Source organism: Esox lucius, chromosome 11, assembly GCF_011004845.1.
Source record: "Esox lucius isolate fEsoLuc1 chromosome 11, fEsoLuc1.pri, whole genome shotgun sequence".
In the NCBI taxonomy this organism is placed as follows: Eukaryota; Metazoa; Chordata; class Actinopteri; order Esociformes; family Esocidae; genus Esox; species Esox lucius.
Window position 1 is genome coordinate 876,240 of NC_047579.1, and position 16,495 is coordinate 892,734.

The 16,495-nt window shown below is 43.7% G+C and overlaps 1 protein-coding gene across 2 annotated transcripts in view; it reads right to left on the reverse strand.

Moving 5' to 3' along the window:
- Positions 1-16,495, reverse strand: part of LOC105031630 (transient receptor potential cation channel subfamily M member 4) — a 166,330-nt gene that overhangs the window by 104,048 nt on the left and 45,787 nt on the right. For both annotated transcript variants that reach the window (XM_034295076.1, XM_034295075.1), the window contains exon 7: positions 1,017-1,081. In XM_034295076.1, the coding sequence (XP_034150967.1) occupies positions 1,017-1,081 (65 nt within the window). The remainder of the gene's footprint in view (positions 1-1,016; positions 1,082-16,495) is intronic.

Here is a 16,495-nt window from a genome sequence, read left to right on the forward strand (position 1 = left end):
TCTCTAGCTAACCTCAGGATGGGCCTGGACATGTACTGGCTTAAGCAGGGGGACACGTCTGGCACTGCAGAATTTGAGTCCCTGGCGGCGTAGTGTGTTACTGATGGTAGCCTTTGTTACTTTGGTCCCAGCTCTCTGCAGGTCATTCACTAGGTCCTCCCGTGTGGTTCTGGGATTTTTGCTCACCGTTCTTGTGATCATTTTGACCCCACGGGGTGAGATCTTGCGTGGAGCCCCGGATCGAGGGAGATTATCAGTGGTCTTGCATGTCTTCCATTTTCTTATAATTGCTCCCACAGTTGATTTAATCACACCAAGCTGCTTACCTGTTGCAGATTCAGTCTTCCCAGCCTGGTGCAGGTCTACAATTTTGTTTCTGGTGTCCTTTGACAGCTCTTTGGTCTTGGCCATAGTGGAGTTTGGAGTGTGACTGTTTGAGGTTGTGGACAGGTGTATTTTATACTGATAACAAGTTCAAACAGGTGCCATTAATACAGGTAACAAGTGGAGGACAGATGAGCCTCTTAAAGAAGAAATTACAGGTCTGTGAGAGCCAGAAATCTTGCTTGTTTGTAGGTGACCAAATATTTATTTTACCGAGGAATTTACCAATGAATTCATTAAAAATCCTACAATGTGATTTTCTGGATTTGTTTTTCTCATTTTGTCTCTCATAGTTGAAGTGTACCTATGATGAAAATTACAGGCCTCTCTCATCTTTTTAAGTGGGAGAACTTGCACAATTGGTGGCTGACTAAATACTTTTTTGCCCCACTGTATCTATCATTTTATTCTCTTATGTAATGTAAATAGGCCCTTAAATTCAAAATGACCAGAACCGTAATATAGGCAATAGTGATAAAAGAAAACTTTGCAGACTTTAACTAAATGTAAAGCAGAGACTTTATAAAAAACTGAGGGAGAGAGGAGGAATAGAATGTTTTGATCATGGACATTAAAGTAAGTTAGTGTTACACTAAATCAAAGATTATGGTAGTTATTTAGACATGGCTTACCTCCAGCATGTTAGCTTCCCCAGCGATGAGCATACAGAGCACAGGGATATCTATACTGCCACTACCTGGAGGACAACAGGCAAGAGGTTTTTAGTCATGAGTCATTGATCAGATGACATTGTGAATGTTTGGTTTACTACTCATGAGAATATGATATTTTATTGTGGGTTATTTTAGACCTAGATATTTCTTTAAGGTGAGCCCAGTATTAAAACAATAAAGAAAACATACAATTCAAACATATTCACCTAACTCCATGTTATCTCTATCTCTAGATCTAGACAGTCCTGTGAGTTTTTTAATTTTTTAATTGAAGTAGTTAGGTTTCTCCAGGATAGCCTTACGTAGAAACATCAACAGCACAGTATGTGACCGTAATAAAATGAAAGGTTGCAGGATCTGTGCTAATCCTCAACCAGCTAAACCACATTTATACTTGCTTCGACAGCACAATAATGATCCAGCCATCAAAGCTGTGCCCCCCTGACCACCAGCCCCTCAAACTGTCCATCACCGACGTGTGTCCAGTGGTCCCCACATGCTTCGAGACAATTGTCCCATTGCCAAAACAATCTGCAGCTAGCCTGAATGATTAGCACACTGTCACTCATCCCCATCATCACAAAGTGTTTCAAGACCCTGGTCCGGGCTCACACCCATCTACAATGGGTCTGCGGTGGAAGGTGTCTCCATCTTTAAGGTCCTTGGTATCCACATTTCTGAGGACCTCTCCTGGACACTCAACACTTCCACCTTGGTCGACCCTACTTTCTGAGGAGGCTGACGAAGGCCCATCTGTCTCTTCGGATCCTGGTAAACTTTTAACGCTGCACCACTGAGATCATTCTGACCAACTACATCAGTGTGGTTGGTCAGTTCTGACTAACTGTAACACAGAGCAGCCACTCTGCTTCTGATCTTAAGGCCCTGCAACGGGTTGTGAAAACCGCCCAGCACATTTCCGACCCCAGCTCCTTGCCAAAGCGGACCTCAAACTTAAGCAGTGTCTGCATAGGGCAAACCCACCCCAGCCACAATCTGTTTGCCCCCCTTCCAATCAATCAAATGTATTTCTAAAGCCCTTTTAACAGCAGCCAATGTCACAAAGTGCTTCTACAAAACACCCAGCCTGAAAACCCAAGGAGCATGCAACAACAATGTTGAAGCACAGAGGAACCAGGTTCAGAGGGGTGACCAGTCCTCTTCTGGTTGTGCTGGGTAAACATTTTATGAGTACAAGTTGTAATAAGTACATGCATTTGGGTTGTATCCAGAGTCTATAAAACCTAATCCAGGTCAGAAGCATGACCAGAGGGACAACCGGGTGGATGGGGGGGGGGGGTATCAGACTGGCAGCAGGAATCACCAGGTATTGTCTTGATCTGCAACACAGCCAGGAGGAGGAGGTCTTTGGACAGTGGCAGCAAGAAATCTTTAGAGCCTAGTACTCAGGAGGTGTGGGCCAAGGCCTCATGTCCTCCTAAGTTTGAATGGAGCAGGAAACAAGAACATTTACAGTGCATTCCTTAGGTTTACAAGGTTTTTCAGTGGATAAGGAGAACTGACCCTACTCCCTGTGACACTTTAATATAGCTGCATAAAACTTTGGGACTGAGAAAAGGGGGACAAGTGACACTGTGGCCCTGTCCAGGGGAGAGATTGTTCAGAAGCCTATGGTCTTGCACCAGCAGGCTAAGGAACAGCTTCTTCCCTGCAGCTTTCACCCTTTTGAACTCCTGTTGACAAACCCACCATCCTGCCCAGTATCACTCATATCTGCCTACCTCAGGACTTAATACTAGAACCGCCATGCCTTGCAGACAAACAGTATCAGCCAGAGCCGAATGCTCTTAGCATACAAATTGGGCCTATTTGCATGCACATTCTCCTCCGCAACATCACCATCCAGCCACAGCATCAGTTCATCTACTAGGTCGTCATCAAACTACATAGAATAGTCTAAAAAATTAAGAATTACAGAATTTGTTTGCTTTAAATGGTTAATGAACTTGTAATTTGTAAAAAGAATGTGTTTGTATTAAAGGTCTCATATGAAAAAAAAAATAATACTAAAAAAATAATACATAGAACGATTATTTCTAAGAACACAGGCAATAGTATTTTCATTTGTATATTAGGTCCTACAAATGTACAAAATGAAAATTACACCTAAATAACACCTAAATTATTACAAAATAAATCCATTAGAAATTACTTTTCATTTTGATCTCATTCTGATAATGAACACATGAACAGTCGTATTTAAGCCTAAAGCATGGTTGCTAGATAAACAAGATACATTTGATAAATAAATAAAGGAAAGGATGATTTCCAGTTGCCTCCTGTGATCACGGGTTGCTAGATCGACTTTCACGGAACACTCCATCATTAAGCACACCAGATTCTCATTTCTACAGCCTATACCTGCCCTTCACAGACTTCTCTTCAAATAAAAACATTGCAGTGTATTATTCAATTAATTTTATTTGTAAATTCGATTAGCAGAGTAAAATGATAAAAGAATGATTTACAGTAGCCTACATGAATAACGAAATTGACTATTTGATAAAATATAGAAAAGTAATTTGCCAATTGTAATCACGCAAACAAAGAACTGTGGAGTGCACTACCAGTGTCCTCTGGCTTGGGTTGTTGGGCCTGCGCTCTCGGTTAGGATATTCTGTGAAGATCTCCCTGATATGCTCTCATTGCTAATTTCTACCTAAATCGTGTCGCATTTGGGGTCCCCGTTGGTTGGTTTCTTTTTTTGCGGGGAGGCTCAGGCATTGGAGGTGCCTGATGAAGACCGGCATCCAAGATCTCAATTTCGGAGTCTGTTTCTGATCCTCCATCTGACTCCATAAAGGGTGTCGAATCGTCTGGTTCGTTTTGCCATTGTGAACTAAACGCTGTAAATGTTGTCAGAGTTGTGTCTGACTCGCTCACCGAGTTCAGATAACAGATGTCGTTCATTTAATTCGAGAGTTTTCTTACCGTGGTAAAAATAAGCAGATTGCGTCAAACTGTGATTGCACTATTCCAAACACATAAGGGAGCTAGAACATGCTATTTTTGTTCTTGAAAAACATTTTCTAAACGACAGTACACACAATGTTCAGAATGTTCTCCTAACATAACAGGTTATAATAAATGTTTCTAGTTGCAACTTCATCACTGATATGTTATAATAAAGAAATACACGTTATGAAATTTGGCGAATAGGCTGTCAGAGTTTACTCTAATACTGTATTTAATAGACAAATGAATCAGTCGCTTTTGCTGCTCATCAACTCCTCTTCTCAACAGCAAGCCCTAATCGTAGCAAGCAGCTTCCAGATTCCAACCTTTATATTAATAATGTGAATTATTATTGTTAAGTAGGCAAACTGATTCTAAAATCAAATCCTAATAAATTGTTTCGCATACGATTTCGCAAATGAATATGATATCGCACCAGTAAAATTATCATTTTGATTGAGCATAAAAATAAAGCGCCAAAATCACAGCTTTCTGCACATTTGAAATCGTACATGTTCAAAAGGCGATTCCAGACTATTAGTATAAAGGTTGGAGTCTGGCAAACGAACGACACGATCGTGTCAGTCTACAGTAGGCTACATGATCTATCTTCAAGTGCTCTTACAACACATCTTCTCATACCTTTTGCTATTTTAAGACAATAAAGGTTTACAATTCACATGTCCAGCTGTATGTCTCAATTCGGTCAATCAAACTATACAACACATTGTTCTGTTCATCCCTCTCACTGATTCCAATTTATTAAAAGTGAGATTTCTTAAAACCTCATAATTCCGTGATGGCTCTATAACTAACGAAATATCCACAACCCAATAAAGTAACAACATGCGCGGGTCGGGGAAGGATACTAACTGTGCAAATTAACCAGTCAGAAACATGAAGATCGCAGTGGGCTCTATGCCGCAAAGAATAGTGCGGAGTAGGGCTTGTCGTAAAGGAGAGGAAGGGGATTGATTAAGAAAATGAACCCAAAGGACAATGAGATAAAGACTAGGGATGATTTGGTGCCGAAAATCAATCATCTTCTGTTGTTTGGGAATATTTCGGGTTCCAGAGGGATGTCATAAACTAATGTAGGCCTAATATTTAAAACCAGTAAGTGGTCAGAACAACACACGGCATCACAACAAATCCATGAAAAACGTGTGGCAAAGAAGCAGTAGGGGCTACATCCTTCAGAGCGACGTCCACCACGGTCACATGGATGTCCTCGCTAGTGGGAGCCCACGATTGGATGTTGAGCGGGACGGATGGGCGATAAGGGATGTTGAGCGGGATGTTGAGCATCTTGAGCGGGATGTTGAGCGGACTGGCGATGAGGATGGAGGGCATGGTCCGGACAGACAGGAAAGTGGCCTGGATGCTGCATCCAGCTCTAACTGGATGTACATTCAAGCGAACTGGATATCTTGTGTATGAGCATATTTTAAACGTAATAAAATGGAGAATGGAGAAAGCGATCATCAATCAAATTATGACTTTTATCCAATGACAATATGTATTCTTTCTGTGATGATTATGCTAGAATTCAGGCTAGGCTGCACTGTTTTCCACGATTGGGGGAACGGGTTTATGTTTTGATTTAGGCAAAAACCACACTGAAGTCTTAAGATGTTATGATGTTGTGTTTTATAGCACAAAGTCGATTTAATTTCACTTTGTAACAATGTCTTGGGTAGGCTATAGTTTACAGTGTTATGTATCGCTATATTTTTTTTATATTTTTTGTAGACTTCGGGTGCTATGTGACAATAATTTCATTGTGCAGGATGACGCTATATTTTTTGTCCCCTTTTATTTAATCCTTTCCCACTTTTGTCATGCAGAAATAATGAATAACAACATGTTATGTTTTTATTTATTTAATTTCCCAACAAAACAATAACGGTAGTGTACTACAAATAGAAAATAATTATTAACAAGGAAATGTAGGTACAAATGCACCTGGCCTTATTTTAATGTTAAAATACTAAACTCCACCAAAACAATGATAGCATTTCAGTTTTGCGTTTTACTACTGTCACTACTGGTAGCATGAGGCTGTACCTGTTCATTGAGCCTAATCATTGAGTGGAATCCAGTTTATAACTTCAAGGAGTGAGAACCTGTCTCTTTTCAAGTGTGGAGACCACACAGTCAAATACACTTGCCAGTACCTGTGCCGTCGCTAGTAGGTTTCCTGTGTCTCTGAGTATAGTCTCAAGAGCATAGAGGAGACACAAAGAGATGACACGAGGAGAGCTGGCTAGGGCCGTTGTTTATTTTGCTGTAACATTCTCATTAGTTGTGTCATTTGAAAAAAAAACAACGGGCAATTATTTTGTAATAAGGAAGAAAACTAGGCTACAACAAGTCGGATAGCACCCTAAGAAATTGTCATCCGGATAGCGCGCTTTGTGTGTATTCTTTGAGTGGCTGATTCGCAGCTGATGGTACCCTCCACCAGCTTGCATTACAAAACATCACTCATCGCCGTCTGTCCAGCTCAACATCCCGTGATCCCCCGTGCGTCCTGCTAAATATTCACTCGAGGGTTCCCCCTAGCGAGGACGTCCATGTGACCGTGGTGGACGTCCACATCCCTTCGAGGGATCTAGTTGCTACAGCATATTAGCATATTAGGAACATTATCATTCGTCCCCAGAAACTCAGTTCTTCCTCCTACTCAGTCATCACCCCTCCATCGGTCAAACGTCACCCCTCCCTTGGTCAAGTATCCGCTGTCGCCTTATCAAACATCACCCCGATTAAGCTTTTATCCTCCCCTCGTCAATCGTCAGTCCTCCCCTTGTGAATCGTCAGTCTTCCCCTTGTCAATCGTCAGCCCTCCCCTTGTCAATCGTCAGCCCTCCCCTTGTCAATCGTCAGCCCTCCCCTTGTCAATCGTCAGTCCTCCCCTTGTCAATCGTCAGTCCTCCCCTTGTCAATCGTCAGCCCTCCCCTTGTCAATCGTCAGCCCTCCCCTTGTCAATCGTCAGCCCTCCCCTTGTCAATCGTCAGCCCTCCTCCAGTCAAACATCAGCGATCTCCTTGGTAAAGTATCAGTCAAAAGTGTACGATTTTTCCCAGCCAATAAAACGAGCACAAACACGGAACTATTATCAAATGGACTCAATACAGAAGAGGTGCTAGCTGGTGTAAGGTAAGATCAATTAGAAAATTATGTTTTTGCACTTTCATAATCGCAAAATTATTTAAATACTTTTATATATTTTCTTAGCTAGATTAATTTAAGATAACATTATTTAGCAGAACGGCTAAACTGAAAATAATGAATCTAAATTAACTGTTCACGAGTCTGAAAGCCCGCATCATACTACTATTATTTGATGTTAAACCATCATAAGTGCTACGCTATTGGGAAACCGGGCCCAGGTTTATTTTTATTTGAAAAATGTTACCTTTATGCTACTCACAAACACAAATCTTTTAATACATTATATTTTTGACGATATGATATCTGTATGTAATTATATTTATTGTACACATGAATTCAGTTAAAATGTTTTTCTCATTTGTCTAAGAGTTAATTTTAATCATAATGTACTGTCCCACTTTACATAACAAAGTGTCCCATGTGCTGAAAAAAGTTTTATTCCACATGTTGTTCTAACCACAGCCTTAAGGGTTTTGTAATATGAGGCCTACATTACTTTGTGACATCTGGAAATCGTGCATTTCATTTGTAAGTTCATTCAACCAAGGCTCTATCATTCACATGGGTGTATCACACATTCATCCATTGACCTCATGCATTCAGTGAGGGGTGATTAGCATTTGGGTCCATTAGTGGCTGCCTGAGTACCAACGCTAAGTGTCACGCTAAGTTGGCCGATTAAGACTAGAACTGTCAGGCCTTTTTACCCTCATTATCCGCCAGAGCTGAACGCCGTTTAGCATAATAAGCATACCAATTGTCCCAATTACCATGGACATTCTCCTCAGCAGCATCACCATCCAGCCATGCTTTTTGTGGTTAAAGGCAAATTAACTCACCAATTTGAGATCCGGGTCTATTCATAAAAGTACGCCCAGGCCTGACGACGCCACTTTTATCAATACTGATCACATCAAGAAGGACAAGACCTTTTTTACCTCTGAACTTACACACCCTTTAGGAATGAACTTGTGTTGAGGTGGGATTTCGGGCAGAAGGGGTGGGGTCAAATGTTTGAATATGCCATGAGTATTCTACACAACCAGTCTTTTGGAGTCTTAAACATTGCACTTTTGGCTACTTTGCACCATGACCTTGATTTCGAGTTAAGTAAACAGATTAAGGAACAGAAGAACTACTAAACCCATTTCGAAAATACTTTTTGGAGAAATGTAACGTCTAAACTGTTGGGATTTATGGTACATATTTTTAAATTGCTTTTGTATTCTGTTTTCAGCAACCCCAAATCATCAATGGGACAACATCGTTTATTTCAAGGTATAGACATACACTCACCTAAAGGATTATTAGGAACACCATACTAATACTGTGTTTGACCCCCTTTCGCCTTCAGAACTGCCTTAATTCTACGTGGCATTGATTCAACAAGGTGCTGAAAGCATTCTTTAGAAATGTTGTCCCATATTGAAAGGATAGCATCTTGCAGTTGATGGAGATTTGTGGGATGCACATCCAGGGCACGAAGCTCCCGTTCCACCACAGCCCAAAATGGTCTATTGGGTTGAGATCTGGTGACTGTGGGGGCCATTTTGGTACAGTGAATTCATTGTCATGTTCAAGAAACCAATTTGAAATGATTCGAGCTTTGTAGCATAGCATAGCATAGCATAGCATAGCATCATCTTCCGCTTATCCGGGGCCGGGTCGCGGGGGCAGCAGTCTAAGCAGGGATGCCCAGACTTCCCTCTCCCCAGACACTTCCTCCAGCTCTTCCGGGGGGACACCGAGGCGTTCCCAGGCCAGCCGGGAGACATAGTCCCTCCAGCGTGTCCTAGGTCTTCCCCGGGGTCTCTTCCCGGTGGGACGGGACCGGAACACCTTCCCAGGAAGGCGTTCCGGAGGCATCTGAAACAGATGCCCAAGCCACCTCAGCTGACCCCTATTATTTGATGTTAAACCATCATAAGTGCTACGCTATTGGGAAACCGGGCCCAGGTTTATTTTTATTTGAAAAATGTTACCTTTATGCTACTCACAAACACAAATCTTTTAATACATTATATTTTTGACGATATGATATCTGTATGTAATTATATTTATTGTACACATGAATTCAGTTAAAATGTTTTTCTCATTTGTCTAAGAGTTAATTTTAATCATAATGTACTGTCCCACTTTACATAACAAAGTGTCCCATGTGCTGAAAAAAGTTTTATTCCACATGTTGTTCTAACCACAGCCTTAAGGGTTTTGTAATATGAGGCCTACATTACTTTGTGACATCTGGAAATCGTGCATTTCATTTGTAAGTTCATTCAACCAAGGCTCTATCATTCACATGGGTGTATCACACATTCATCCATTGACCTCATGCATTCAGTGAGGGGTGATTAGCATTTGGGTCCATTAGTGGCTGCCTGAGTACCAACGCTAAGTGTCACGCTAAGTTGGCCGATTAAGACTAGAACTGTCAGGCCTTTTTACCCTCATTATCCGCCAGAGCTGAACGCCGTTTAGCATAATAAGCATACCAATTGTCCCAATTACCATGGACATTCTCCTCAGCAGCATCACCATCCAGCCATGCTTTTTGTGGTTAAAGGCAAATTAACTCACCAATTTGAGATCCGGGTCTATTCATAAAAGTACGCCCAGGCCTGACGACGCCACTTTTATCAATACTGATCACATCAAGAAGGACAAGACCTTTTTTACCTCTGAACTTACACACCCTTTAGGAATGAACTTGTGTTGAGGTGGGATTTCGGGCAGAAGGGGTGGGGTCAAATGTTTGAATATGCCATGAGTATTCTACACAACCAGTCTTTTGGAGTCTTAAACATTGCACTTTTGGCTACTTTGCACCATGACCTTGATTTCGAGTTAAGTAAACAGATTAAGGAACAGAAGAACTACTAAACCCATTTCGAAAATACTTTTTGGAGAAATGTAACGTCTAAACTGTTGGGATTTATGGTACATATTTTTAAATTGCTTTTGTATTCTGTTTTCAGCAACCCCAAATCATCAATGGGACAACATCGTTTATTTCAAGGTATAGACATACACTCACCTAAAGGATTATTAGGAACACCATACTAATACTGTGTTTGACCCCCTTTCGCCTTCAGAACTGCCTTAATTCTACGTGGCATTGATTCAACAAGGTGCTGAAAGCATTCTTTAGAAATGTTGTCCCATATTGAAAGGATAGCATCTTGCAGTTGATGGAGATTTGTGGGATGCACATCCAGGGCACGAAGCTCCCGTTCCACCACAGCCCAAAATGGTCTATTGGGTTGAGATCTGGTGACTGTGGGGGCCATTTTGGTACAGTGAATTCATTGTCATGTTCAAGAAACCAATTTGAAATGATTCGAGCTTTGTAGCATAGCATAGCATAGCATAGCATAGCATCATCTTCCGCTTATCCGGGGCCGGGTCGCGGGGGCAGCAGTCTAAGCAGGGATGCCCAGACTTCCCTCTCCCCAGACACTTCCTCCAGCTCTTCCGGGGGGACACCGAGGCGTTCCCAGGCCAGCCGGGAGACATAGTCCCTCCAGCGTGTCCTAGGTCTTCCCCGGGGTCTCTTCCCGGTGGGACGGGACCGGAACACCTTCCCAGGAAGGCGTTCCGGAGGCATCTGAAACAGATGCCCAAGCCACCTCAGCTGACCCCTATTATTTGATGTTAAACCATCATAAGTGCTACGCTATTGGGAAACCGGGCCCAGGTTTATTTTTATTTGAAAAATGTTACCTTTATGCTACTCACAAACACAAATCTTTTAATACATTATATTTTTGACGATATGATATCTCTCGATGTGGAGGAGCAGCGGCTCTACTCTGAGCTCCTCCCGGGTGACCGAGCTTCTCACCCTATCTCTAAGGGATCGCCCAGCCACCCTGCGGAGAAAGCTCATTTCGGCCGCCTGTATCCGGGATCTTGTCCTTTCGGTCATGACCCAAAGCTCATGACCATAGGTGAGAGTAGGAACGTAGATTGACCGGTAAATCGAGAGCTTCGCCTTGCGGCTCAGCTCTTTCTTCACCACGACAGACCGATACATCGACCGCATTACTGCAGAAGCTGCACCGATCCGTCTGTCAATCTCCCGTTCCATCCTTCCCTCACTCGTGAACAGGACCCCTAGATACTTAAACTCCTCCACTTGAGGCAGGCACTCTCCACCAACCTGAAGTGGGCAAGCCACCCTTTTCCGACTGAGGACCATGGCCTCGGATTTGGAGGTACTGATTTTCATCCCCACCGCTTCACACTCGGCTGCAAACCGTCCAAGTGCATGCTGAAGGTCCTGGCTTGAAGGGTCCAACACGACAACATCATCCGCAAAGAGCAGAGACTAAATCGTGTGGTCCCCAAAGCTGACACCCTCCGGCCCCTGGCTGCGCCTAGAAATTCTGTCCATAAAAGATACGAACAGAACCGGTGACAAAGGGCAGCCCTGCCGGAGTCCAACATGCACAGGGAACAAGTCTGACTTACTGCCGGCAATGCGGACCAAGCTCCTGCTTCGGTCGTACAGGGACCTGACAGCCCTTAGCAAAGGACCCAGGACCCCATATTCCCGAAGCACTCTCCACAGGATGCCGCGTGGGACACAGTCGAATGCCTTCTCCAAATCCACAAAACACATGTGGACTGGTTGGGCAAACTCCCATGAACCCTCCATCACCCTGTAGAGGGTATAGAGCTGGTCCAGTGTTCCACGGCCTGGACGAAAACCACACTGTTCCTCCTGAATCCGAGGTTCTACTATCGGCCGTATTCTCCTCTCCAGAACCCTGGCATAGACTTTCCCAGGGAGGCTGAGAAGTGTGATCCCCCTATAGTTGGAACACACCCTCCGGTCCCCCTTCTTAAAAAGAGGGACCACCACCCCGGTCTGCCATCCCAGAGGCACTGTCCCCGACCGCCATGCGATGTTGCACAGGCGTGTCAACCAAGACAGCCCCACAACATCCAGAGACTTGAGGTACTCAGGGCGGATCTCATCCACCCCCGGTGCCTTGCCACCGAGGAGTTTCTTGACCACCTCAGTGACTTCAGCCCGGGTGATGGACGAGTCCACCTCTGATACCTCATCCTCTGCTTCCTCAATGGAAGAAGTGACAGCGGGATTGAGGAGATCCTCGAAGTACTCCTTCCACCGTCCGACGACATCCTCAGTTGAGGTCAACAGCTGCCCACCTCTACTGTAAACAGCGTTGGTAGGGCACTGTTTCCCTCTCCTGAGGCGCCGGATGGTTTGCCAGAATCTCTTCGAGGCCAGCCGATAGTCCTTCTCCATGGCCTCACCGAACTCCTCCCAGACCCAAGTTTTTGCCTCCACAACCACCCGGGCTGCAGCCCGCTTGGCCTGTCGGTACCCGTCAGCTGCGTCAGGAGTCCCACAAGCCAACCAGGCCTGATAGGATTCCTTCTTCAGCTTGACGGCATCCCTTACTTCCGGTGTCCACCACCGGGTTCGGGGATTGCCGCCTCGACAGGCACCGGAGACCTTACGGCCACAGCTCCGAGCGGCCGCTTCGACAATGGCGGTGGAGAACATGGTCCACTCGGACTCAATATCTCCAGCCTCCCTCGGGATCCAGTCGAAGCTCTGCCGGAGGTGGGAGTTGAAGATCTCTCTGACAGGAGACTCGGCCAGACGTTCCCAGCAGACCCTTACAGTACGCTTGGGCCTGCCGAGTCTGTCCAGCTTCTTCCCCCGCCATTGGATCCAACTCACCACCAGGTGGTGATCAGTTGACAGCTCCGCCCCTCTCTTCACCCGAGTGTCCAAGACATACGACCGCAGGTCAGATGAAACGACAACAAAGTCGATCATCGACCTGCGGCCTAGGGTGTCCTGGTGCCACGTGCACTGATGGACACCCTTATGCTTGAACATGGTGTTCGTTATGGACAAACTGTGACTAGCACAGAAGTCCAATAACTGAACACCACTCGGGTTCAGATCAGGGGGGCCGTTCCTCCCAATCACGCCCCTCCAGGTGTCACTGTCGTTGCCCACGTGGGCGTTGAAGTCCCCCAGTAGAACAATAGAGTCCCCAGTCGGAGCACTTTCCAGCACCCCTCCCAGAGACTCCAAGAAGGTCGGGTAATCTGCACTGCCGCTCGGCCCGTAGGCACAAACAACAGTGAGAGACCTATCCCCGACCCGTAGGCGCAGGGAAACGACCCTCTCGTTCACCGGGGTAAACTCCAACACATGGCGGCAGAGCTGGGGAGCTGCAAGCAAACCCACACCAGCCCGCCGCCTCTCACCATGGGCAACTCCAGAGTGGTGAAGAGTCCATCCTCTCTCAAGGAGTGTGGTTCCAGAGCCCAAGCCGTGCGTAGAGGTGATCCCGACTACCTCTAATCGGAACCTCTCAACCTCACGCACTAACTCAGGCTCCTTCCCCGCCAGCGAGGTGACATTCCACGTCCCTAGAGCTAGTTTCCGTGTCCAGAAATCGGGTTGTCTAGGCCCCTGCCTTCGACTGCCGCCCGATCCTCTTCGCACCGGCCCCTTATGGTCCCTCCTGTGGGTGGTGAGCCCACGGGAGGGCGGCCCCACGTCGCTCGTTCGGGCTGAGCCCGGCCGGGCCCCATGGGGGAAGGCCCGGCCACCAGGCGCTCGCATACGAGCCCCAACCCCGGGCCTGGCTCCAGGGTGGGGCCCCGGCTGCGCCATACCGGGCGACGTCACGGTACACATAATTTTAATCATCATTAAGGGGTTTTTGAACCGCTCTTAGTCTGACCCGTCGCCTAAGACCTGTTTGCCTTGGGAGACCCTACCAGGGGCAGTGAGAATATGTTTTTTGTTTTTAATGGAAGTCAATGGGACATTTTTGTCCACGAAGGTGTCCAGAGGGAGTATCTGGCACTACATAAAATATACTAATGCAATCAAATTTGGTTGCTAATCTTTGACATATCCAAGACTCTAATGACCACCAAAGCCCCATGGCCCTACTATTTATTATTTTTTTAATGATTTTTTAAAATATAAATAATGAGGTAATTCAAACAATCAAGCTGGCATTTAAAGGATTAAAATCCTGAAAATTATTGAATGTTTGGTTTCAAGTTGTTTCAAGTTGTTTAAGAGATTTATGGGGAAAAAAGCTGAAAAAAATATCAATGTATAAATACTTTGTCAGTTTATTGTACGTTTACATTTTTGTCCATGAAGGTGTCCAAAGGGTAGTAAATTTGAGGGGCGCACAAGGGTTAAGAACAATATATGTTATAATAAAGATGTATGAATGTGCAAATTGAAGGTGCAAGGTGGCATGTTCAACTGAAATGCAGAGATAACAGGAATGAGGTTCCTGAGGTAGACATAAACATAGGTGGAAATCCCAGGGTGGGACCGGGTGCACTTCACCCCCCCATCTTGGGGAAAACTATGATTTGTGCCCCCGATTATATAACTGTAAACTTGTGCTGATTATAGATAAAGAGTAGCGCGTTTTTAAGTTTTCCCCCCTTTTCCATACAATGGTTTGATAAACTGCATCCCCCTGCCCTCAGCAGTCCATTGCGTGTGTGGGAATTTGATGGAGTCTGTCGTTGGTGGTTCACTTTCAGTAAGTAGTTAAAACAAAGCATAAGCTAGACATTTCTTTACTTCCACCACTCAATACAATAAAACACATTTCTAACCATCGCCAGCCTTCATTTTCTCTGCATTGATATACAGGTCACTCTTTATTTCAGCTAGCAGTTAGCTGATGTTTGCTGGCAAGCTACAGTAACATCAACCAGCTTTTGCAGCAGTTTGATTTTGAGTGAATGAGAGAAGCTTGTTGTGCAGTGTACATTGTGTTCCTTAGCTGGCAAGGTGATAATGTTTGTGTCTACCGTCTGAAAGGCACTCAGTGCACGTAGCTAAAGTAAGTTTAATTCAGTCAGTTTGTTTTATGTGGGTAGGGTTCACATACAATAGCGGAATTTGCAGAGCTACAGTAGCAAGCAAGATGATAGTCCAAACGAAAACAGTATTTACAGCACTACTTTTGGTGGCCCCCTCTAAAATTGTTGTTGAGAAAATTATGTAATTGTCCCCTCCAAATCTGATATCAGATTTTCCCCTATGCATTAACATGTAACAACTGAAAAAGAATGTAAACAACATGTACACAATTTCAAAGAATTATTTACAGTAGCCTACATGAAAATATAGAGTAATTTGTCGATTGTATTCTCGATAAACAGTAATGAGTAGTTCGTTTGTAGAATCTTGCTCTTCAGTAATACAAGCAGAGAAAATTCAAACAGATGATAGGATGTGTATACGATTTTGTTTTTCTCTCCTAATAAAAACAGTAAGTGTAATACATTTTTTGAATTGATAATTGGTGATATTGGTATATCTATTGTGAATAATTATTTAGATTAACATTTTAGATTTACATTTGATGAATTACCCTACACAAGAATGCTGAATCTCCTATTGAAAATGTGATACATAACTTGAACTGTCAAGAAGCCTATATCGTTTGTATTATGTTTCAATAATGGCCTAATTAAATTATTGAATGTTTTTCATTTGTAAGTTCATTCAAATTCAACCAAGACTATCATTCATCTGGGAGTATCGGGCATTCATCCACTGATGTCATGCTATTGGCCAATTAAGTTGGAAAACAGGGTAAAATAAAGGTAAATATTCTCTAAATACATTTCTGTTTTTGAGTTTAGAATTCTGACAATAGAACAATGTAATATACACCTATTTAGGAAAAGTTATGGAAGGAGGAGGTTGTAATTAAAAAATTACAAAGTCAAACGCCAATTCCCGTAGGCATTTGGTGGTCCTAGTGTTAACTGGACACTGCTGTTGTATATATTTAAATATATATTTTCCATACATCATTCTTCACCTACACTATACTATCTGCATAGCTATTCGACTTCCACTATTTCTTGCACTTGTCCCTATTCAGTTCACTGCATATTTTCCAATCGCACTATAAGGTTATTATCCAGGAGCTCTACTTACTTTAATATCGGACTGTACTGTTACTTTGGCACATGTTCACTTCACGGAACATTTCCATATTAACTAATACTGTACTGTAATATCTGGTGATGCTACACTACATTGTGTTGTCCTTGTACTTGTACTGGGCAATGACAAATTTGAATCTCTCATGTAATAATAGACTGAATCCTGAGCATTCAATACTGACTCTGAAGTGATAATTTAATCGCCATAATCTAGTACCAACATAACAATGCCTCGGCTGAGATGACAGACAGGATTTCTGTGTAAAAAATAAACTAATTTTAAATCTTCAGC